This window comes from Cervus canadensis, chromosome 17 (assembly GCF_019320065.1).
Source record: "Cervus canadensis isolate Bull #8, Minnesota chromosome 17, ASM1932006v1, whole genome shotgun sequence".
Lineage (NCBI taxonomy): Eukaryota > Metazoa > Chordata > Mammalia > Artiodactyla > Cervidae > Cervus > Cervus canadensis.
The window spans coordinates 12,932,240-12,956,548 of NC_057402.1; the positions used below are offsets into that span (position 1 = coordinate 12,932,240).

A 24,309-nucleotide genomic window follows, 5' to 3' on the forward strand; every position below is an offset into this window, starting at 1 on the left:
ACAGTGTACATTCTTACACATAGTTTCATAGATGTCCAGTAAATATTTGGTGTATAAGTAACTCAAATCTATAAGATAAGGTTGTGGTGTTTTGAACCCTTAACAATAGTAATATCTTGTATTTGTTAACATTTTGAATGATATCACAGTTCATTTCATCCTTGCAATTGAGTGATTTGCTAACAGGCAAAGTTGCATAAAGTCCAGGGACAGAAGAGGGGATTTAAGTTAAGTCCTCTGCTTTTTCCACAAGAGGGTGCTGTTGGGTAAAGTTTCTTCAAAGTGAGCTGCTCTTAATTGGCTTTATTGGGCTGCTCTGAATAAGAATTTAACTGGCTGGGTATTGAAAACCTAGGAAAGGCTATCACAGTATTTTGTATGTAATAATTATACATTAAAGAAGTATCTCAGTGACATAAGCCTATAGGTGTTCTGTAAATCTCTTAGGGTTATTTGGAACAAGTGTAGGGATTATTTAATATAAACAGAAAGACGATAGTAAAAGTTAATTAACTCATAATTAGGGCAGTTAATCAATGGGATAGCCTTTGGAAATTTGTTAGTTCACTAGGATTGCGAGTACTAAAAACAAGAGGGTATCATAGAATCCATTGCTTGTTAGGTTGGGCTGGACAAAATGACTTCCAAAATCACTTATAACTTACCGGTAGAAGTTTATGATAAATTACACCTAAGGGTTTTAGCCTGGAAACAAAAGTTGCAGGCTATTTGTGAATTTTTCTTACGTTGACATTTCTTGATCAGCACAATTCTGTTTAAAATGACTGCTGCTTGTTCAAAGTCACCTTCACATGAAGGATGACTAATTTAACAAAAGCAGAGAGAACAAAGATCAGAGGAACTCTTCAAGTTTGTTTGAAATCTAACTTAAATTTAATGCAATGAAATGTAGGGAAGGTCAGATTCATAGAGATAGAAAGTAGAATGGTAGTGCCCAGGGGGGACGGGAAGTTATTGTTTAATGGGCGTGGGGTTTCTGCTTAGGAAGAGGGAAAGCATTCTAGAAATGGTTGGTCGTGATTGTTACACAGCCATGTGAATGTACTTAGGACTATTGAAGTGTACACTAATAAGTGGTCAAAATGGTAAATGTTATGTATATTTTACAACACACAAAAAACATAGGGAAGAGGTTTCATCTTGTTAAAGTATCTGAATACTTTGACTGTAACTTGCATTTAGTGCAATAGTATGTAGGGAGGATATTTCATTTTGTTAAAATGTCCAGACAGTTAGAAACGGTTTTACTTTTATTCTTTCTGTTCAAAGCCATCAGGCCAATCTACAGGTAGAATCGTTGCAGGAACAGCTGAATGTGGTATCCAAGCAGAGGGATGAAACCGCGCTGCAGCTCTCCCTGTCTCAGGAGCAAGCGAAGCAGTATGCGCTGTCACTGTCCAACCTCCAGATGGTCCTGGAGCACTTCCAGCAAGGTCAGTCGTATGGCCAGTCTTCCAGTGAAGAAAGTCATTGTACGGTTGACCCTTGAACAATGCATGGTTGCTGACTGCCCCACGCAATTGAAAATCCACATACAACTTGAGTCCCCCCAAACTTAACTCCGCTTTTTTTTTTTTGGCTGCTGGTTGGCATTCGGGCATCTTAGTTCCCCGACCAGGGATTGAACCTGTGCCCCCTGCAATGGAAGAGTGGAGTCCTAACACTGGACTGCCAGGGAATCCCCTAGCCCCCACACTTAACTCCTAATAGCCTACTGTTGACCAGAAGCCTTACTGATATCGTAAATAGTCAATTAACACATTTTTATATGTTGTGTATATTATATACTGTATTCTTACCATAAAGGAAGCTAGAGAAAAAATGTTATCAAAAAAATCATAAGGAAGAGAGAATACATTTACTGTACTGTATTTATTGATACCATAAGTTATGTTACCTGTTTACAAGATGAATTGTTTGCCTGTTAGTACCTACATCAGTATTCTCTTGTATGATAAGAAAAACACTGTAGATGTTATGTATACTACTAACACTAGACATCAAAAATGAAATGTGTGAAAAAGAAATTCATATTTATAGGTATAATGATTCATGATTGATAATGAAGAAGCAGTGTTATTGCTTTATGATAGCCTAGCCTTTACACTAATAAATGGTTATAAAGTTTTTATGATATATAACAATATGGTCATATTCATAATATAGTACTGGAAACAGTGTTACGTTTAAAAAAAAAACACTTGTGATGATAGCCTGATAGGCAGTTTTTCCAATACCTTATGGTATTGCGATTCTTTGGAAGCAAAGTTACAGAACACTAAGAACACTAACACATTAAATTTATATTAATTATCACTCACCTTCTGCCTGTGTTATGATAGATCTTCCTAACCTAGGGATTAGTCGTGTCTGGCTCTGTGACCCCATAGACTGCAGCACATGAAGCTTCCCTATCCTTTATTATCTCCTGGAGTTGATTCAAACTCATGTCCATTGAGTTGGTGATGCCATCCAACCATCTCATCCTCTGTCGCCCCCTTCTCCTGCCTTCAGTCTTTCCCAGCCTCAGGGTCTTTTCCAGTGAGTTGGCTATTTGCATCAGTGGCCAAAATATTGGAGCTTCAGCATCAGTCCTTCCAGTGAATATTCAGGGTTGATTTCCTTTAGGATTGACTGCTTTGATTTCCTTCGTGTCCAAGGGACTCTCAGGAGTCTTCTCCAGCACCACAGTTCTAAAGCATCAATTCTTTGGCATTCAACCTTCTTTATGGTCCTCCTCTCACATCTGTATGTGACTACTGGAAAAACCATAGCTTTGATTATACAGTCCTTTGTCAGTTGGAGGGTGAATCCACTTTGAAGAGTTAATCATCAATAATTACTGTCCTTTGAAATATTGGTTAATTTGTTCTTAGCTGTTCATCTATACTTTAACTGCATTTTCTCATTTGGGTGGAAAATACTTTTGTAGGCACTAATGATAGGACCTGGTACTGTGAATGGTACCCTGATAACCAAACACACTTTTTCCCATCTACTTCCCATCCTTAGATTTACCCCCTTTAGATCATTCACCCATCCATTTGTTAGTTCATACATTCAGTAATTACTGAGAATGAATGAACTGCTAGTAGGGAGGAGGTGGTTAGAGGATGTGATGCTACTGAAGTAACGAAAGTCATAGTTTTGTGACTGAGCAAACTTTTACGTTTGTACATATGTACATATCAGGGTTACATATCCTGTGGTTGAAATTTTGAATTTTAAATGCAAGAGTTCTCTAGGTCTGCTCTGTATAATACTAGAGTGGACATGTGTACAAGATAGTGTGATAGTGGCTGAGGCCATAGAGAAAGCTTTGCTAAAGAGGAAATACTGATATTTGAGTAGAGTTCTGAAGGAAAGGAAAGTTTGCAAGATCTGGAGAAAGATTTAAGCAGAGGAAACTGACCTCATTAATTTAATTCCGGTTAACATCACTACTAAGGCATATATAACTTTCTTGTTGAGACATTTGAGCTATTAATATTTTTGTTGTATTATTAAAGTTTCAAGTGGCTTAAAATTATAATTTTATCACACAATTATAAAATGCTAATGTAACTTTTTTCTCCTCTTTAGAGGAAAAAGCTATGTATTCTGCTGAACTAGAAAAGCACAAACAGCTTGTTGCTGAATGGAAGAAAAAAGCAGAAAATCTGGAAGGAAAACTTGTGTCGTTACAGGTTGGTTAAAATAATTTACTCTTGTGAATTTTATTATTCACACAACAATTACTTGTACAATTTTTGCCTTGGAAATAATCTCCTGAACAATTAATTTAGTAAATGTTGTTGCTGGGACATAGCAGTGAACAGGATACTAAGAATTTCCCTCGTGTGACTTATAGTTTAGAATAGACACAGCAAACATGAGACTTCCATTTTCAGCATAGGTGGGCACCTTAGAGATCATTTTTTTAAAAATAGTGTATCATTTTGACTTTATAATTTTCTCTTTTCAACAAAATATATTGGGTACTTTATTTCACATGGATTAAAATAATGTATATTATCCCATTAGATTTTTTTCTTTTGCAAACTAATTCTTTAAAATATTTTTCTCTTTATTATTATTGCTGTATTTCATACATAAAAAATTATAAGAAGTAAAATGAACCTTCATGAAGAGATATGATACCAAGGTGACTTGCTTTTAGATGTAGGATAAACCCTTCCAAGTTGTAAGTAGACTCTGGTGATAGCTGGTGGAAAATAATAAAGTTTTATTTATGTGTCATGGTGAATATGCGGCTTGGGCTTATTAATCTTGTAAATATCCTTTAATGTTCTGAAATTTTTACTAAATGTTGAGTGACTGCAAAACAGTATTTACTCATTACTTTTTTCAACTTGAGTTTTATTACCAAAATGTCATGTTGATCTTCCAGAAAATGATCAGCATAGAGGTTGCAAATTCATCTGAAATTTTCACATAAATAGTATTGTAGTCTAGGTTTTTCTTTTTATAAACTTACTCATATAATATCTAGCATCTTATTTTCATTAAAATGTTCTAGTATTAGGGCTTCTCTGGTGTCTCAGATGGTAAAGAATCTGCCTGCAGTGCAGAAGACCTGGGTTCTTTCCCTGGGTTGGAAAGATCCCCTGATGAAGGAGGAAAATGGCAACCCACTCCAGTATTCTTGCTTGGAAAATCCCATGGACAGAGGACCCGGGTGGGCTACAGTCCATAGGGTTGCAAAGAGTCGGACATGACTGTAGTGACTTAGCACACACACTAGGTTTGTTTTTTTTTTTTTAATAAACTTACTCTAGCATCTTATTTTCATTAAAATTTTCTGGTATTAAATAACTTCTATTTGAGTCATGTTTTATGATCATGTCTTTGAGATTGGGGATAACATTAATTTAGAGGATTGTGCAAAACAATATTTAGATAATATAGGAATAGCAATACAGCAAATACTCACATGCTCACCATCTTGTGTAAGAAATAGAATGTCAGCCATTGAAGTTCTGTAAGCATCCCTCCACATCTTCTCCTCTCCTTAGCACCTTTTATTCTTTTCATCCCTTTGTTTTCCTTTATGGTTTTATCGAATATATCTGTGTCTTTTTATAATACATTGTTTGGATATATTATAAAATATTTTCAAACTGTATGAATGGAATTCTAAACTGTATGTGAATTGAATTTTTCTGAGACTTGCTTTTTTTTTGCCTAGTGTTATTTTCATAAATTTCAGTCATATAACATATGTTGGAAGTTTCATTATTTTCACTGCTGTATTCGTTGCATGAACATATAATTTATTTACCTATTTTACTGATAAAGGACATTTCCATTATCTGCTATACAAACAATGTGGTTATGAATTTCCTTGTTTATATTTCGGCTCATTGGAAAAGACCCTGATGCTGGGAAAGACTGAGGGCAGGAGGAGAAGGGACGACAGAGGATGAGATGGTTGGATGATGTCACTGATTCAGTGGACATGAGCTTGAGCAAAGTCCAGGAGATAGTGAAGGACAGGGAAGCGTGGCATGCTGCAGTTCATGGGGTCACAAAGAGTTGGACACACACATGCAAAAAAAATGAAGAGTCGAACACAACTTAGTGACTAAACAGCAATGTCGTCTGGTGCACATATAAGAGTTTCAGGTGTGTATCTTGATTGGCATTGCTGGGTCATGGGATATATATGGGCAATTTCAACTTTACTAGATTTGGTGGCAGATTGTTTCCTAAAACATTTGTGATGATTTTTCTCCTGCGAGTAGTACTGTGTGTTCTTGTTCTATTACTACACCTCTGGCAACACTACTATTACCAGAATTTTTAAACTTTTCACCAACGTGGTTGGTTGTTGTTCGCTAAGTCATGTCTGACTCTTTGTGACCCCATGGACTGCAGCTTGCCACGCTTCCCTGTCCTTCACTGTCTCCTGGATTTGCTCAAACTCGTCCGTTGTGTTGGTGGTATCATCTAACCATCTCATCCTCCTGCCCTCAATCTTTCCCAGCTTCTTCCTTAGAGAAGGGAATGGCAAACTACTCCAGTATTCTTGCCTGGAGAACCCCATGAGCAGTATGAAAAAGCAGTGTGGTTGGTGAGAAGGGCTCTCTATCTTAAGGTTTTAATTTGCATTTCTAGTAGTGAGGTCTAGCATCTTTTAAAATGTTTATTCACCATTGGTGTTTACTTTCTGATCAGCTCTTTAACACATTAAAAATTTATTTCATCTGATGCTTTTAATTGTTTTCAGTGGGTCTAAAACATCTAGTCTGTTACTGTTATAAGTCCAGATCTTCTTTTTAAACTAATTTTATTTTTAAAAATTTAAAATGTAATATATATTTAGAAAAATAACAAATCAGAAGAAACTGAGAGGGAATTAGTAAAGATAAAAGTTGAAATTAATGAAATAAAAACCCAAAAAATGGTGAAATGAGTAGTGGAATCTATAATTTCTTAAAAAAATTATATTTATATTTTCTTAACTGTAAATGCTGTGAGGTTAACAAATTCATTTGAAAGATTAAATTTATACTAAATTTAATCTTGTAGATTTCAAATGTTAGGTTTTTTAATTTAAAATTTTTTGTTTCAGTCTCTTTGTGTATCAGTCAAGCTTCAGCCTGAGAAGCAGAACCAGTAGGATGTGTATGTGTTTACACGTATGCACACACACACACACATACATTGATGTATATACTGTATACAGGTTCACACATATGAGATTTATTATGTGAAATTGGTGATATGATTGTGGGGTCTGGCTAAATAAGTTGGAAATTTGCAGGTTTGATAGTATGGAAAGATCACATCATAGGCAGGCTGGAACTCAGGTGTGGGCCAAAGCCATTGTCCACAGTTGGTCAAGAATGTAAATCACAAACAGGATGAACTGAAGTGGGCATAGGCTGAAGCTGCTGTCCACAGATAGAATTTGCTTCTCTTTAGTAGAGAAAACCCAGTTCTAGTTTCAAGACATTTCAACTGGTTCAGTCAGGCCCACCCTGATTATTCAGAATAACATGCCTTCCTTAAATTCAGCAGATTAGGAGCTTCTATTACTTTTACAGAATATCTTCATAGCAACATCTACATTACATTTGCATAACTGGGGACTAGCTTATCCAATATGATACTACAAATGAAAAAGCTATCACACCCTGATTCAAGATGATGAGACTGTGATCTCACATTTTTGTGGGTGAATCCTCTAGAATAACCAAGAAAATTGTGTAAAAGAACAATAGTGAGGAGGGACTTGCCTACTAAATGTCAGAATGGAGCCATAAATCAATACCATATTGACTAGTAGAACAGAAGGAGAATCCAGAAATGGAGCCCAAGTAACATTTGAGAATTTAAAACTAAATCCTAAACTACTTTTAATTTAATGGGGAAAAGAGTAGATTAACTAATAAACAGTGTTGGCACAACTGGCTATTTATACTGAAGAAAATAAAATTGGACCCTATCTTACACTATATACAAAAATAAATTCCAGTTGTATCCAAGCAAGGATTTCTTAACTGTGAGGGGTGCTGGAAGTCTGGAGGTGTTCTTGGCTGTTACAGTGACTGGGTGGATCTTCTGGCAAGTGGGTAGGGGCCAGGAATATCAAAAGCACTTCCACTGAGAAATACTGTTTTAAAAGTGGTTGTTGTTCAGTCGCTAATTTGTGTCTGACTCTGCCACCCCATGGACACGCAGCACGCCAGGCTTCCCTGTCCTTCACTGTTCTCCCAGAGTTTGCTCACACTCATGTCCATTGAGTCAGTGATGCCATCCAACCATCTCATCCTCTGTCACTTATATCTTTAACTTTCATATTTTAAAAATATAAATGTTAAAAAAGAAAAATACTTTGCAAGAAAATCTAGAAGACCACATGTCCAGAGGCAGGGAGGAGCCTAACCTCAACTAAAACTCAAGAAGCAAAGTCAGACATGTTTGACCATATTTGTAACACTGATGACAGAGTGTTCATATCTGCTATACAAGGTGCTCTTACAAACTAGCTTATAAAAGAAGGACTTCTCAATGGAAAAATGGGCAAGGTATGTGAAGATTTTTCCATGAGGGTAGTTCCAGCTGTCCTATAAACATGAAAAATGCTCAAATCCACGGGTATGTAGTTAGAGAAATAAAAGTTAAAGTAATAAAGAAACATCACTTTTATACCCATCAGACTTGCAAAATTAGAAAGAACATTTGTTGCTATATTTCTTGACTTTTTTATCTTTTTCATAGTTTTTTCTCTTATTATTGTAACCTTTAAAATTTTTGTCACCATGTTGTCTTTTAATAGCATTCTCTCTCTTTTTTTTATATATATATAATTCCTCTGAAAGAGACATTATGATGTTGTGAAGTGTGAGTTTTATCTTTCATACTTACCAGTATCAAATGAACTTGCCCAGGGTCAGAGAAATATAGCTTCATCAGCTGAAAGGGATTGATTGACTTTAAGCTGTCTTCCAGCTCTATAGTTTGTGAAGTAGGTTTTGCATGCTGCTTTTTAATGAACTTTTCTTTCTCAGGAACGTTTGGATGAAGCAAATGCTGCATTAGACTCAGCATCAAGACTTACGGAACAGTTAGATTTAAAGGAAGAACAAATTGAAGAACTTAAGAAACAAAGTAGGTTTTTTCCTTTTTCTTTTTTCCCCTGCAATACCAGTGATGAATCAGGTGTAGTTTCCTGCCATGCGTTGGTACAGTCGAGTGAGAACAACTTCTGTTAGAATGTGACTTCCATTTCTGTTCCCCATGATGAGTTTACTTTGATTTGAACACGGTTCCTAGAGAAACCAGAGTTGTTAGTTCTTCTGAACAATGGGCTGTCCAGTTGTGCTTTCTGTCACCTTGTTGACCACCTGAGGGATAGATTTGACTGAGTCAGCTTGTCACAGTGTGACTTTTCCCTGTTCAGTCCATGTTCATCCTGCCTAAAGCTGTCTGATATGTTAAAGGAGGCAGTGTTCTTAGTTAAAAGAGTCACTTTTTGTGGAATGAACATCTGCCTATAAGTAGCGAGTTAGATTGCAGATGATGCTTTACATGCAGGCACTCATGTGTGTTTTGATGCTTGTGAGTTACCTCACAGGCCCTGTCAACTCCCTGGGCTGAGTCCTGTGTTTAGGGTCATCAGTTGGGCCTCAGATAGCCAGGAGGTCATAGGGCTTTGCTAACTCTAGCTGCTGACAGAGATGGCATGTCCTTGTTTAACCTCTGAGTTAATGGTCCCCAGGAAGTGGAAGCTATTCTGTGGCTGCATGTAGTAGGTAATGATTAAAGGTTATCGGAAGGGTGATAAGAACCTAGAAATGTATCAGCTTCCGGGGATGGGTTAGGAGCAGTAGTACCAAGGCATGTAATTAAGGAATTAAGAAGCACCTCTTAACATGAGGTAGAAATAGGCAAAAGTAGGAGATGGCACAGCCCCAACACTGGCAGACAACAGGAAGCGGTGACTTGGACATTAAGGAGGCAAGCAGAGAAATCACTGCATTGTGGACACCAAAGGACAAGCCAGATAGGTGGCCTAAAACAAGCAGGAGACAGGAGATGAGAGATTGTTGGGAATAAAAAAAATACTAAGATAGAGAATGTGAAGTAGTATCCTCAAGGTCACTAATCTGAGGCAGATTAGTGCCCAGCTAAACATCCTCTGTTTACTTTGTAAGATTTGGCCAGCCTTGGAACTCTCAATGTAATCGAGGGGCTGGAAATGGACAAGGAAACAGTTATATATTGGGTCTACATGAGCATTTTATATAAATGTACTGTATTCTTTAGTCTTCCCATATTTTATTTACCCTTCACAAGAAACTAAAGTAGGCAGTATTAGTTGCAGTTTATAAGACACTGAGATTTAAACTCTGCTCTTTTATCCTTGACCAAAGTTCATAATAGTTCCATGTTGCTCTATTTCTTGTCAGGAAAACAATTGTTTATAGGCTAACTTGTATTCTGTTCTATGTATATCTCCTTTGAAGATAGGATAGTATCCTCTGAGTTGTACCCTAAATATTGAAATGGTTGCCCTTACCCAGAGGCAGTGTTTATTTGGAAAACAGTCTAGTTAGGTTGAAGGCCAGTGTAACTACAGCTTTACCTGGAAGACATATGGCAACCTGGAGGAAACACTGAGCAGCCAAGGGAGTAGCCGAAGAACTGATGTCTTCAGGTGGGGCGGGACTAGTGCAGGCAAGAGGGCAGTATTCTGAGCCAGCTCCTTGGTCTGGGACAGCTCAGCTGCATGTCATGCTACTGTGATATTTAAGTTCACCTCCCCTTTTAGACAACTACCTGTGTTTTTCCCAGTAGATGATAAGATAGAAAAAAATGCTGTGACTTATTGTAGTCACAAATATTTTCAGAGTCCCTGCACTACTTAGTAATTTGTTCAGGCACCCATTTAAATCCTCAGTAGTAAAATATTTTTAGATTTTGATTGTAAGTGACAAGGCTTAGGTGGCCTAGGTCCCTATTCATGTAAAAAGTTACAAGTAATAATCATTGTAAATATACAGGACTCTGGGCTCATTTTGTGAAGCTAATATGAACCACAGAAAAAGTTCTAATTATGCTTATACAACTGCTATTTGAAAGGGCAGGCAAGAGGCCAGTGTTGCACAGACAGGAAGGGGGAGGGGGGCTAAAGGGACAGTTAGTTCTGTTATGTCTTTAAGTCATTCTTGTCATTTAAGCTCTTCTTAACAGTCTGTTTTCTTTTATTACCTAAGTGCTTAATATTACTTTTAGAGCTCTAAACACAAATGTGATTTTATTTTCTCAAAGCTGCACTTTTGATTTGATAATATAAATAAAACTTTGATTGGCTTGGTTGTTGCAAAAGAATCATTGTATATTTTCTTTCATAGATCATTAAGTACTTTAAATGTTGATTGATGTTGTAATACTGTACTTTATTTTTAACGCAAAACTTGGCCAGACAGCAAAAATATTTGCCAGGAGAAACAATTTTGAAAAAGACAGATTGGCTTTTGTTGCAAGAAAGTACATAGAGGCTTGAATCGTAGAGGCAGAGTGTTCTTTTATTTCTAAGCATCTGTGGACTGTCAATGATTAGTTGATATGCAGTTTCAACATTTAAACAATATTAGGAAACTCATTTTAAAAAGCAGTATTTTATTTGAAATGCTTATGTCACTGCTACCAGAGATGAGATAATTCAGTCTGGTCAAACATATGAAAAGGGAGCTGTTGCTTATAACACCAGTATTAAAACAGATTGTTGATGGTTTCAATCATTCTTAGAGGAGATAATTGTTAGTGCTGTGTATGTGCAATTGTGGTTATGAGTTCCAAGTATTTACAGGCTTTGTGTGAAAAGTATGAAGATGCCTTAATTAGATGTTAAATACTTAATGTGAACCAACTACTTGGCTTCATATTAGATGCTGTGTGAGATACTAGCTAGGATCCCCCCCTTCTCTTTTTTATAGGAACTTAGTTAAGGAAGTAACACCTGGCATAGATACACACCATAGGTTCATAGTTTAAGACAGTGGTTCTCAGCTCTGGTCAGAAAGTGCATATTTACTTCTCCAAGAATCCCATTAAGGGTTAGGGACATTCCATGGAGAAAAGAAACCTGAGTAGACAGAGCTCTAAACTAGTAGTAAGATCTTACTCCCAAAATGTAAGATCTTTGTCTTTTCCCCCTCACCCCCAGCCCCACACACCATGGGAACGTAACAATGAAAAGAAACCCTCAGATCCTGTAGGTGCTATAATTTAATAGGTAATGTTGGCTGGTAGAAGAATTACTGCTTTCTTTCCTTTTAGAAATTTTTCTTTTAGCATTTTTTCTGAAAGTGTTCTTTTTCAGTGTAGGTCCAAAGACTTATTTCACATGGAATCCTAGTTTTTTTTATTTTTTTTCAAACTTAAGACATTAGTCTTCTGTGAAGCAGATAGGATAATGTCTTTCATGAACTATTCTGAGTTGATCAGAGTTCAGAATTTCTATGGAATTGTCATTCATGGGAGAATGTACACCTATGGAAACCTAGACTACAGCTGTACTATTAAAAGATATGTTACACTGCTATGTTCATGGACAAATTTAGCATTTTCTTTCTTTTGCTTATTGTTCTCTATCATCATCCTTGAGATAAATTCCTGCTTAAAGTGAAAATGGTTGGATACAATTGAAATAGGAAGCACGAAAGAATTACTGTTTTGATAACTGTTATTCAAAAGGGTGGTGAATTTATGGTACACCAAGAAAAATAAGTTTTCATAAGCAACGCAAGTTTAGATTCCAGCACCGGGGAATGTGCCAGTTTTATAGCCGTATCTTAAAGGGCCCCATCACTGATTTTTTTTTTAAGGTTTTGTTACTGCTTTTTAAAAAAGTCTTCTATAGAAGAGTTGAGAATGGAAAATTTCCTTAGAGTGTTTTTTTAAAGAAAATCTAGAAGAATGTGTAAAATGAGCCCCAGTAAACCAACTGTAATACGAAGCATAAAAACATTTTAAAACTACAAATCTAAAAAGTTTAAACTGTTTTTCATGGAGCCACCTTTATGGTGCTGGAAGGTAGATTTTTTATTTTAAATAAAGACATTCCGTTTTCCAGGACATGATTTATACAAGAAAACATATAATGTCCTGTTGAACATAGGCCAGATACATTCCCAGACGCTTTGTTACCCAAACCTTTTGAGGGATTTCTTTATAGATGTTTTTGGCAGAAGTTGTGATTTTAGAGGAAACATATAAGAAATACCAGATGCAGTTTTCTGAGTTGCCATAAATAGTTAAAAAATTGTGATGATATAAACATCTGGGTGTACTAGAAAACGTCAAAATTTTTAATTAAGAAAAAAGTTTATGTCAATTAGGTAAATAATTAGGCCCTTTTCAACTTAATGGTTTTATTTCTTTTTAACTTTTTAATGGTTATATTTTTTAAATGTATGTCTCATTAGTTCTAAGTATAAAGGGAAAAGCAAATTATGTAACTTTGAGAATTTTTGACTTAATGTGTTTTGTGTCTTTATATAGATGAGTAATTTGTAAGATAAATCATTTATTCTTTTTGTCCTGTGTTACATTCTCAGATAGTCTCCCTTCCCAGAGAAAAAGCAGTCATTCTTTTATTTATCACAGATTCATCATTTTCTGCTGTGTACCAAGCACTAAAATAAGTGCTCAAGATGCAAAGATAGGGGACAAGAGCTCTACCTTTAGGAGGATAGTCACATATTTGCAACAAGCTATTTGAAAAGAAAGACAATCTATTCTACCTCATGATGGTGGTGTGGAAGGGTGGAAAAGGCTAGTGAAAGGTTTACTTGCCCTCACTTGAATGGCAAATACGTCCAGTGAAGCAGGCAGAGAGCTGGGAAGGAACATTCTAGACAGAGGGAGGAATTCATATGAAACAGCATCAGATCCGAAAACTGGCTGAAGATCTAGTGGACTAATTGTGTGTGTGTGCTGCACTGGTGTGGAGTGTGGAGAAGGCAGAGGTGGGAGTAAGCTGTTGGATCATGAACCCAAGTTTTTTTTTTTTTTTTTTTTTGAACCCAAGTTTTAAACTGGGGCTAAATTATATTATAATTTAGTATAGTATAGCAAATAGGACTAAGTAGAGACAGGGGAATTGGAGAGCTTCTTATACAGGGCACAAGTTCTTTTCATCCAACTGTTGCCATGCAGGAAAATGGGTACAGGGTTGCTAAATCTTCAGATCTTTCAGAAGACAGACACCAGAAATGTAGACTTTGATATGACTTGTAATTTAAGTTAAAAAAAAAAATACCCTGTGGGCTTAACACACATTTCTTTATATCAGATTTAGTCCATGCTGATATTCCAACAGTGAGCTTTCAGAAATGGGTCTCGGTTTAGTCTGTAGCCTTCTAGAAAGCCATTTGTCATTAATATAAATCAGTACATATTAGTATACACTGATGGTGATATTCAGTAAGTGGCAAAATTATTATTATGACTTGACTGGTTTAAAATTTTTAAATATTTAAAAATTAAAAATTAAATATATAACTTGATTCACAATAGTCAGTCTTTTAAAAAATTGTCAGTTTGTTTTGATATGGAAGAATGCATTACAAATTATCTGAATTTTAATTTAAATGGTTGAGAGAGGAAGGTGGAGAGGGAAAATAAATTTGATCTGATTACATTAAAAATATTTACATAAAGTTTCTTTCACACACGTAGTAATTCTAACTTAACTGTACAAATAATCCAGTAGACTTCAGCATTGATAATTTTAATCAGATTCCAGTCTATTAAAACTCAAGTTAATGAGAGTATACTGTATTCATAAAATTTTTTTGTGAGTTCTTTGCTAGGAAATGGAGTTTCAAAAATTACTTTTCATTCTGCAATTAATAATTATAATTATGGAACAAGAAAGCATTCACCATATACTCTCGACCTTAAAATTCTGTTGAAATGGTTGAAAAGAATTGAGTTATAAGACAAAGCAGATGGTAATATGTCTTCAAATGTAAAGAAATACAAGGTGCCTTTATATTTAAAAAATAAAATTTGCTATTATAGTGAAAGTGATCTTGTATACGTTGAAATTCTGTTAATAAGAAGACCATCAAATTTCTAGCTTTTGCTTTGATTATATTTAATTGATCAAAGAGGCTAAATCTCCTTATATTAGATTTACTATATCAGATTTAAATTTATTTTTTAGGTAGCCTGTCCAAGTAAGACACCAGACCCAGCTTATTTACTGACATATCTGTGTGCTGTGCTTAGTTGCTTAGTCATGTCTGACTCTTTGTGACCCCATGGACTGTAGCCCGCCAAGCTCCTCCGTCCATGGGGATTCTCCAGGCAAGAATACTGAAGTGGGTTTCCATGCCCTCTTCCAGCAGATCTTCCCAACCCAGGGATCGAACCCAGGTCTCCCACATTGCAGGCGGATTCTTTACCATCTGAGCCATCAGGGAAGCCCAAGAATACTGGAGTGGGTGGTCTGTTCCTTCACCAGGGGATCTTCCTGACCCAGGAACCAAACCGGGGTCTCCTGCATTGCAGGCAGGTTCTTTATCAGCTGAGCTTCCAGAGAAGCCCCAATTAACTAGATACTTGTAAGTATGAGCTCTGTATGTATTACACATGAATCTTGCTGGAGTGTTAGTGAGAGGTTCGCTTTCTGACACCCCTTTGTTTCAGTTTTTGAGATTCTGTTACCCATTTTAAGTTGAATTTGTCAGGGATAAAAATCACATGTAAAATTGTGTAGTGGGCCTGTGTCTTAACTCCTCCAGGAGTCACCCCACAGTTGTTTCAGCCCATCTTAAGAGTCTTGGATTCTGCCTCTGGCAATCAAAGACTACTGTGGCTGCTCAAGTCGCTGAATGGCCAGCTCTTATGTGCAACCCCCAGAGAAGCAAGTATTTTAATTAATGAGTGGGTTTCCCTATGGGACCACCGCACAGTATGAGGACTAGGCTCCACCACTCCCCTAGATTTCTCAGTCACCTGAGAAAACCGTAACCGGCAAGGAGCAGTCTTGTCCCTTTATTCCTGGAGCAAAGCTCTCATATATTCTCCTCATCTTTATCCTGAAAAAGCTGTATCTATAGACATACCTATAATAAAATCATATTTCTAACATTCTTTTCTTCCTTGTGTTGACTTATTGCCTTAGTTTGTAAAGATGACAAGGCAAAATGGAGGAAAAGTTATCAATGTTAGTGTTAACCAAAGTGATACATATTATTGATGATAGTTACGCAGGGTTGAAAGATGGTATTTTAAGAAATCATATGAATGAGTTCTAGTACTTTATATAGCACTTTACTATTTAGAAAAGTCATATTTAATCACTCAGTAGATTCTCTCAAAATCTCTTGAGATAAGCAAGCTCATTTTGCAAAATAGACCGTGAAGTCTGGCACTGGTGACAGGACCATGATTCATATTCCAGGTCTTGTGACAGGAGCACGGTTTCATGCAGGTCTGACTCTCAAGTCCTGCTCCAGCCGCCTTTCTTTTCCCAGCGTGTGTTATTAGTCCTTCAGTTGTGTCTGACTCTCTGTGACCTCATGGACTGTAGCGTACCAGGCTCCTCCTTCCATGGTATTCTCCAGTCCAGAATATCAGAATTGGTTGCTATTCCCTTCTCCAGGGGATCTTCCCAACCCAGGGATTGAACCCAGGTCTCGCACATTGCAGGCAGATTCTTTACTGTCTGAACCATCAGGGAAACCCTTTCTTGGTCAGGTGGCTGTTAAATAAACTTGAGTCTTGTCCAAGGGAGCTTAGTCATAAAATAGCCAGTGACTTTGTAAGGAGTGTGACCTAATTTTACAATGCTTTCTAAAGACAGTATTATAGTACAGTGTTACTAACTGCAAATAAAATGGAAAATTGTGATGTACTGATTTGTTGTAGTCACTCACATTTTATGTTTACTTTTGATTTTAAATCAAGTGATGAAGACCCTGGCACCATCTCTCGGCATTACAAAGAGGCTCTGATATGGTTTTAGGGTGTCAGATATTCAGAGTAACTCTTACCCTAAACCAGACCAATCCCAGTTACTTTGTTGCTCAACTTTATGAAGTGTACCCTGTCCCTGCCCTTTTTTCCCCTTCTAATTTCCAAAGGATTATTTTGGCATGTTTTTAGGTTATTTCACAGGGATATTATGTTTGGCTATATACTCACTTCTGAATAACTGTATTTTGCCTGCCCATATGAATACGATTCTGATTTCAAATTGTGGTTTGAGTTAGTGTGCAGTTTTTGCGGAGAAGCATTGAGAATCTGATGGGAGGAGAATAGGTGTGCTTGGAGAAAAGAGCAAATCTCTAGGGACCTTTGAGGTCAGTATTCAACTTTCTTTTCTAAATCTTTCCTAGTTAATACCACCCTTCCAACCCTTTCCCCCAAAGTCCAAGGTGGTTTTCTAGACTCAAGTATCAGTATCCACTTAAACTACTACTTGAATTTTAAATAGCCCTCTGCATGTTTTCAAGGATAGTCACACTGTCAGTTCTCTTTCTCACTAGCTCAGGACTAGCTTGTATTATGATAGTGAAATTTTTAAGAAATTTGTACCCTCTTATCTTGGCCTTAAGGATGTTGTGAGGGCTTCCCAGGTGGTGCTAGTGGTAAAGAACCCACCTGCCAATGCAGGAGATGTAAGAGACGTGGATTCAATTACTTGGTTAGGAAGATTCCCTGGAGGAGGGCATGGAAACCCACTCCTGTATTCTTGCTGGAGAATCCCATGGACAGAGGAGCCTGGCGGGCTACAGTCCATGAGGTCACAAAGAATCAGACATGACTGAAGTGACTTAGCACACGTGCACGTGAGGATGTTTTGCTTATATATTTCAGAACACAGACCTTTCAATAAAAATTTTACCAATATTAACTAATTTTCATCAAGGAATATTTACTACTTGAACTTATTTAAGATGGATTTCTTGATCAATTTTTCATAGAGCAAAGTTTAATTTTTCTAATTTATTTTACTGAAGTCATTTTTATCAGAAGCAAGGCTGTGAATTTTACTCTGAAGATGTCGAGTTATCATTCAGTTTTCAGTTCAGTTCAGTTGCTCAGTCATGTGCGACTCTTTGCGACCCCATGGACTGCAGCACGCCAGGCCTTCCTGTTCATCACCAACTCCTGGAGTTTACACAGACTCATATCCGTTGAGTTGGTGATGCCATCCAACCATTCAGTTTTATCTTTTCGTTTTTAATGAGACAGTATAGTATAATGGTTATATTTTGGTTATACTCCAAAGTAGTGTTATCCATTAAAAAAATACAATGTAAGCCAAAGTTAGAATTAAAAGCATTTTAGTAGCCTCATTTAAAAAGTAAAAAGATACTGTGAGATTAATTTTAATAATATATTTTATATAACCTGATGTATCTGGAATTAATCATTTTGAAATGTAATCAATATAAAAACCATTAGTTTTTAGAAGAAAGTAGATAGGAGAAGGGGAGTCTCAGAAAGGGAAGATGGGGGTCAGATAATTTGACCTTCTCTTCTGCCACCTTTCCATAGCCTGGGGGAGAAGTGGAGGAGGATGAAAGAGAAGACTGTGCTCCTCTGGCTCTTACTTTAGTTGAGGAGTGGGGTGGTTAATTCAGATCATGAACAAGAGGTTAACTTACTTGCTGTTCTTCCTCTGAATAGAGTACTAGAAAAGGCCCCTTCACTAGTAAAGGCCCACTTGGCACCCTGGTTTGTAGTGTATATGTGTCCATTAAGAATCTACGATGTCTTTTTCTTACCCAGACTTAAATAATAGTCTTGTTCTCTCTGTGTGTCTGTCTGTCTCTTAGTGTCCAAGCTTAAATTCTTCCCTGGAAACACAGGAAAGGAAACGTTTGTAGTAGATTTTCCAAACACAAACCTTGCTTTTATAATATGGTTATGACAACCATCTCTGTTTTGGTAAAAGTTAGCCTATTACATTTTGCAGTTCAGATTTTGGCAATTTGGAAAAGCCACAGTCATTGCAAACAGTTAAACTGGACATTTTGTATATACATTTAGTACTGTAAATCAGAATTTTAGGCATTGTACAGACAGAATGAAAACATAAAGCAGATGAATCTGGCTTAACATGTAAGGTTCAGAGAAAACTTCTTTGAGGAAGGGACTTGGGCACTGAGATGTGAAGGGTAAAGAGTTAGTAGGCAGTGCCAATGGAAAAGAGCTTTCCAGGCTGAAGGAAAAACATTTGCAGAGGTCTGCAGTGGGAATTGAGAGTTCAGAAATAAACCATACATTTCTGGTCAATTGATTTTCAACAAAGATTCCAAGAGGATAGTTTTTTCAACACTTTGCTACTGGAACAACTAGGTATCTGCACATATAGGAACCTTGGACTCTTACCTCACACCATTCAGAAAAAGTAACTCAAAGTGGATCATGGACCTACATTTTAGAGTTAAAGCAGTGAAACTCTTAGAAGAAAACATAGGAAAATCTTCATGATACTGAGTTTAAGCAGTGGCTTCTTAGGGCAAGAAACATAATAAAAAATAAATTAGGCTCATCAAAATTAAAACTTTTGTGCTTCAAAGGGTACTGTCAAGAAGGTGAAATGACTGCCCACAGAGTAGAAGAAAATATTTGCAAGTCATATAGTGGATAAGGAAGCTTGTATCCTGCTACTACTAGGAAAATACTGCATAACTCAAAGAGTAGGTTTGTAGAAAGAGGTCAAAGTCTAGTGTTCGGATGTGAATATTTCTTGATTTGAAAAGTTGAGCTCTACTGCAAGACATTCTCCTTTCATTTCTTTCAGAATGAAATTTGTAATCTAGCTTGATGTTAATAAGCATCTCTGTTGGCTCAAACTATCCATTTCTGAGGAAACAGGTGTAGACTCCGTGGGTCTGCTGAGAGTTCCTTAGTCTAGGAATCCATGGCTCCATGGCATGGTTGATTAAGAACAGGGTCTCTCCCTGTTGTAATTTTAGACTTTGCTTTTAATACTGTTTAGATTCCAAGTGTTCTGCCAAGACTTTACACATTTTGCTTCCTTTTCAAATAACTAAGAATTTAAAAATAAAATAGTCCAAACAGCTTTCTAAATCAGTCAGAAGCTATATAGTATCTTGCCTAGTCTGTTAGAACCAGTAATCTGAATTTTTTGCAGTTTACCTCAGGATACTTTGCCCTGGCAGCTGCCTCCTGAGCCATGGTCTTGATTGTGTTAACTGCTTTTCTTCGTCAGCTCACCAAAAAAGAGTCCAGCCAGGAAAATGGAAAAAGGAAAATCTAAAATTGTCCTTTCCGTTTTTTCCTGTTAAAAAGTGGCTCTAGAAATGTTTCATGCAAGGAAGCAGTGGTGAAAAATCTCTTGTTTGCACTTAAGCTTCTGAAGAGAATGAAAACCTTTGGTTTCTAAATTTTCTGTTAAAGAATTAATTATTTTATTGGGGGTAAACAGTGTAAATTAATGCATACTCTGGCTTCTAAGTAATTTCTATACCAGAGAGCTTAATTCCCTGAACCAAAGAAGAGATGGATGTAATTTAATATTCCTAATTAGAATAAGTACATATATTCAAAATTCAATAAAGATGTCGTAAATCTCATTTTATATTCATACAGATTATTTTAATCAGTTAATGACTGTCTTTATTCATGTATTTTAAAACAGATGAGCTCCAACAAGAAATGCTGGATGATGTACAAAAGAAATTGATGAATTTAGTAAATAGCACAGAAGGAAAAGTGGACAAGTATGCTTTGCCTTTTACTTTTATGTATTTTATGGGGATCTCTTTTATGGTAAAAACAATTTCTATATGTAAATGTGTGTGATTAAGTTTTAAAAAACCTTTGTTTTTCTTATATAGTGATGAGTTGCAGGTAGTTTTAATGAGGGGTCAATAACTTGCCCTCTCTTGGTTTTTAAATAGATTTTTCCAGCTTAAGATTCTTTTTCTTAAGACCATATGGAAGAGATCACCGCAGTATGAAGTACTTCGAAAATATGAAGTTTATTCTTACCATTCTTTTTTGTTCTCTTTACTGCCCTTAAGTGGACTTATCTTGCTCAAATGCTTTAGGTGTGAAACCTAAGTATATATGTAGTATGTATCTTTAACATTTTAAAGATTTAGATATTATTAGCAAATTTTTAATAAATGTGAATGAATGGGGAAATATAAGCATAACCATTAAGCACAAGAACTGCTGCTGCTAAGTCGCTTTAGTCATGTCCAACTCTGCGCAACCCCATAGACGGCAGCCCACCAGGCTCCGCCGTCCCTGGGATTCTCCAGGCAAGAACACTGGAGTGGGTTGCTATTTCCTTCTCCAGTGCAAGAAAGTGAAAAGTGAAAGTGAAGTCGCTCAGTCGTGTCCGACTCTTCGCGACCCCATGGACTGTAGCCTCCCAGGCTCCTCTGCCCATGGGATTTTCCAGGCAAGAGTACTGGAGTGGGTTGTCATTGCCTTCTCGGAGCACAAGAACTATCCATCACCATTTAGGATAGGGAGGGAAAGAGAAATCTGAAATGTCTCCTTATGATATCAACCTGAGCAGGCACTGAGAATTACTAATGAAGCACCAATCTCAGTTGATTATTTGATTGAAGAAAGTGGGTGGCTTGTTAAGTGATGTTTTTAAAGGGGCACATTTTGAGTTGTTTGCTGTGTTCCTTAAGTGGACTTGTCAAGATTTTGTTAAAGCTACTTTAAAAGATTTTACTGTTTAGTGTTCTTTATAATGAGTGCTGTTTAAGTATAATTAAATATTTGTACGTTCATTATTTATTGTTTGGGTACACTGGATACTGAGACAACTGGCAAGTTAGCCTGCTCTGTTTCTGCCTTCATTTTCTTTCTTTTTTTTTTAATTACCCTTTTTTTCCCCCATTTATTTTTATTAGTTGGAGGCTAATTACTTTACAATATTGTAGTGGTTTTTGCCATACATTGACATGAATCAGCCATGGATCTGCCTTCATTTTTACAGAGTCCTGATGAGAAACCTCTTCACTGGACACTTCCACACACCAAAACATCAGCGTCATGAAGTGTTACGATTGATGGGAAGCATTCTAGGTATCAAAAAGGAGGAAATGGATCAGGTAACTGAATCATTTAGTGCCATTCTGACTATAACTGGAATACTTGACATTATATAAAAGAATCTCAATATATTTATAACTAAAATACTTGGCATCATATAAATATTTTTTTCCTGTGTTTTATATAACTTTTGTTGAATACAATAATGTAGAAATGGAATCATTTTATACTACAGAGAAGATTTGTGCAGTTTGTATAATATTAGCTTAAATGTTTCATAACTTATAAGTCACCATTCATATCAGAATGCTGAAAGTTTGAGAGATGACCGTCCTTAGGTTTTATTTGAGATAGTGCTTGGGATGACATTTCAGTGTATATATAGCTTCCATCAGTAGGAAACTGGGAAATGGACTTGAAAAGCTTGAGTTACTGCCATCTGAAATCATGTAAAAATGCTTCCGTTTTCTTTTCTTGTATTGATCATATTTTTCTGTTTTAAAATAATCTTTCAGTTGTTGACTGAAGACCAGGGTGGTGTTACCAGGTGGATGACTGGGTGGCTTGGAGGAGGATCGAAGAGTGTTCCCAGCACACCTTTGAGACCAAGTCAGCAGTCTCTGCTTAACAGCGTAAGGCTCGGCTTCGTTCTTGCTGAATAGGAATAGCGACATCATTGTGCATCACATTCGTTTGCAAAGAATTAGACTTCTTTTTCAGGTTATTCTATACAGCCCTGTTATTTTGGAGTTGTGGAAACTGAGATGCAAAAAGGTGATTAGCTTATGGATAGTAAGCCAGTTTTAATAGTTTTATTGCATATAGGTTTTATTTTAACATTTTGTTTACATGATACTTTTATTTTTTGAAATAATAACTGTTCCTTCCGTTGTTTTTGATCATACTGCTGTCAGCACATAATCATTTGTCTCTGACTACTAAATTATTAGATTCTCAAAAACAGAGGCTCTGTTTTATGCCTGTGTGTATCTTTGTAGTCATTGAGCCAATTGAATGCTTATTGAGCACCTGCTGTGGGTCAGCCCGTTCTGAGCATGGAGAATGCAAGCCACACACCATATAGATGAAGTGCTTTTCTTCAAAAAAACTGACATTCTGGTAGGAGGTAGCAGTTAATTAACATGAAAACATGATCCCTGGTATACAGGAGGCTTAAAATGAGTATTAATTGAATTGAGTACCACTGTGAGTTAGAATGTGGAGTTTACTTCTTCATTTTATTTATTTATTTATTTAAACTAAAGAGGAAACTAAGGATAGGTGACTTACCTAAAGCTGGTGAAAGATAGAACTCTTAAATTGAGTGGCATAAAATTTAAAGGAAAGTTCTACAGTACATTCTTTTAATCTGATAATAATATTACTGGTGACCTTTTACTGTACTCATTGATTGGGTGCTACTGTACTCATTGATTGGGTGATTATTTGATGCTTGTTTTCTGTCGATACCTGTGTATCAGTTAGAATAGTAACACTTTTAATTGTTCATAAGGCTTGTTTATAAAGAAATGATTCAGATAGCATGACTAGTTTTTAATATGAATCAGGATAGCTGGTACAGTTTCTTAGTTGTAATGAATATAATTTTATTATCTGCCTAATATATCCAAAATATTTCTTCTTAGTCTTTTTCAGAACTTTTTGTTAAATTTCTAGAAACAGAATCTCATCCATCTGTTCCACCACCCAAGCTTTCTGTTCATGATATGAAACCTCTAGATTCACCAGGAAGGAGAAAACTAGATACAAGTACACCAGAAAGTTTTAAAGGTAAAATCAGATACTTACTTTCTTTTCTACAATTTAAAAAGTTGATGATTTATGATTATGTTTTACAGTGATACCAACTGAAGTTTTAGTGTTTTTGAAAATGTGCAATGACTTCTTCCAAAATTCCAATAAGGCATTAGATTTTGGCTTCATATATATATTCTTATAGCAATCTAATTTAGCTTAGGTTAATTTAAGCAATATGAAATATTTTCCCTTTCAGTTCAGTCGCTCAGTCGTGTCCGACTCTTTGCGACCCCATGAATCGCAGCACGCCAGGCCTCCCTGTCCATCACCAACTCCTGGAGTTTACTAAGACTCATGTCCATCGAGTCGGTGATGCCATTCAGCCATCTCATCCTCTGTCGTCCCCTTCTCCTCCTGCCTCCAATCCCTCCCAGCATCAGGGTCTTTTCCAATGAGTCAACTCTTCACATGACGTATTGGAATAATCCTCTCTCTGCATAAGCCACCTTGAATTATTCTTGGGAGTGCTTGGTGGAACTGGTAACCCTTTGTTCACCCATTTTCCTTTCTCACTAATAGTGCTTATTGCTAGTCAGAGTTAGAATTGTAGTTTATGTAGTTAGAGATTTTTTTCCATGTGATAATCTTGAGTGTTACACTCAGTAACTAAAGTTGGTATGTTAGTAATATTTACAAGAGCAGTTTAGTAAACTAGCTTAGACATCCAAGAACATTATGAAGCATTCTTACGTGTTGAAAGGCCTGCCTGGAAGCAAATGGCTTGGTGGTTCTACAATATGTGGATGTAGTTCTCTATCCTACTTGGTTGTAAGGATCCTATTTATGCTGTTCACATCCCCTGTATTGGCATGCAGTAAAGTTTCCTAAGTTCAAATTGAAGTTAGACTCTCTGTTCATGTGCACGTGCATGTTCAGGCACTCAGTTGTGTCTGACTCTTTGCGAGCCAGTGGACTGTAGCCCTTCAGGCTCCTCTGTCCATGGGATTTCTC

The 24,309-nt window shown here is 36.6% G+C and overlaps 1 protein-coding gene across 2 annotated transcripts in view; it reads left to right on the forward strand.

Annotated features, from left to right (window-relative positions):
• Positions 1 to 24,309, forward strand: part of TRIP11 (thyroid hormone receptor interactor 11) — a 69,298-nt gene that overhangs the window by 39,329 nt on the left and 5,660 nt on the right. For both annotated transcript variants that reach the window (XM_043434348.1, XM_043434349.1), the window contains exons 14-20: positions 1,291 to 1,454; positions 3,604 to 3,707; positions 8,538 to 8,637; positions 20,162 to 20,243; positions 21,485 to 21,599; positions 22,056 to 22,172; positions 23,187 to 23,331. In XM_043434348.1, the coding sequence (XP_043290283.1) occupies positions 1,291 to 1,454; positions 3,604 to 3,707; positions 8,538 to 8,637; positions 20,162 to 20,243; positions 21,485 to 21,599; positions 22,056 to 22,172; positions 23,187 to 23,331 (827 nt within the window). The remainder of the gene's footprint in view (positions 1 to 1,290; positions 1,455 to 3,603; positions 3,708 to 8,537; positions 8,638 to 20,161; positions 20,244 to 21,484; positions 21,600 to 22,055; positions 22,173 to 23,186; positions 23,332 to 24,309) is intronic.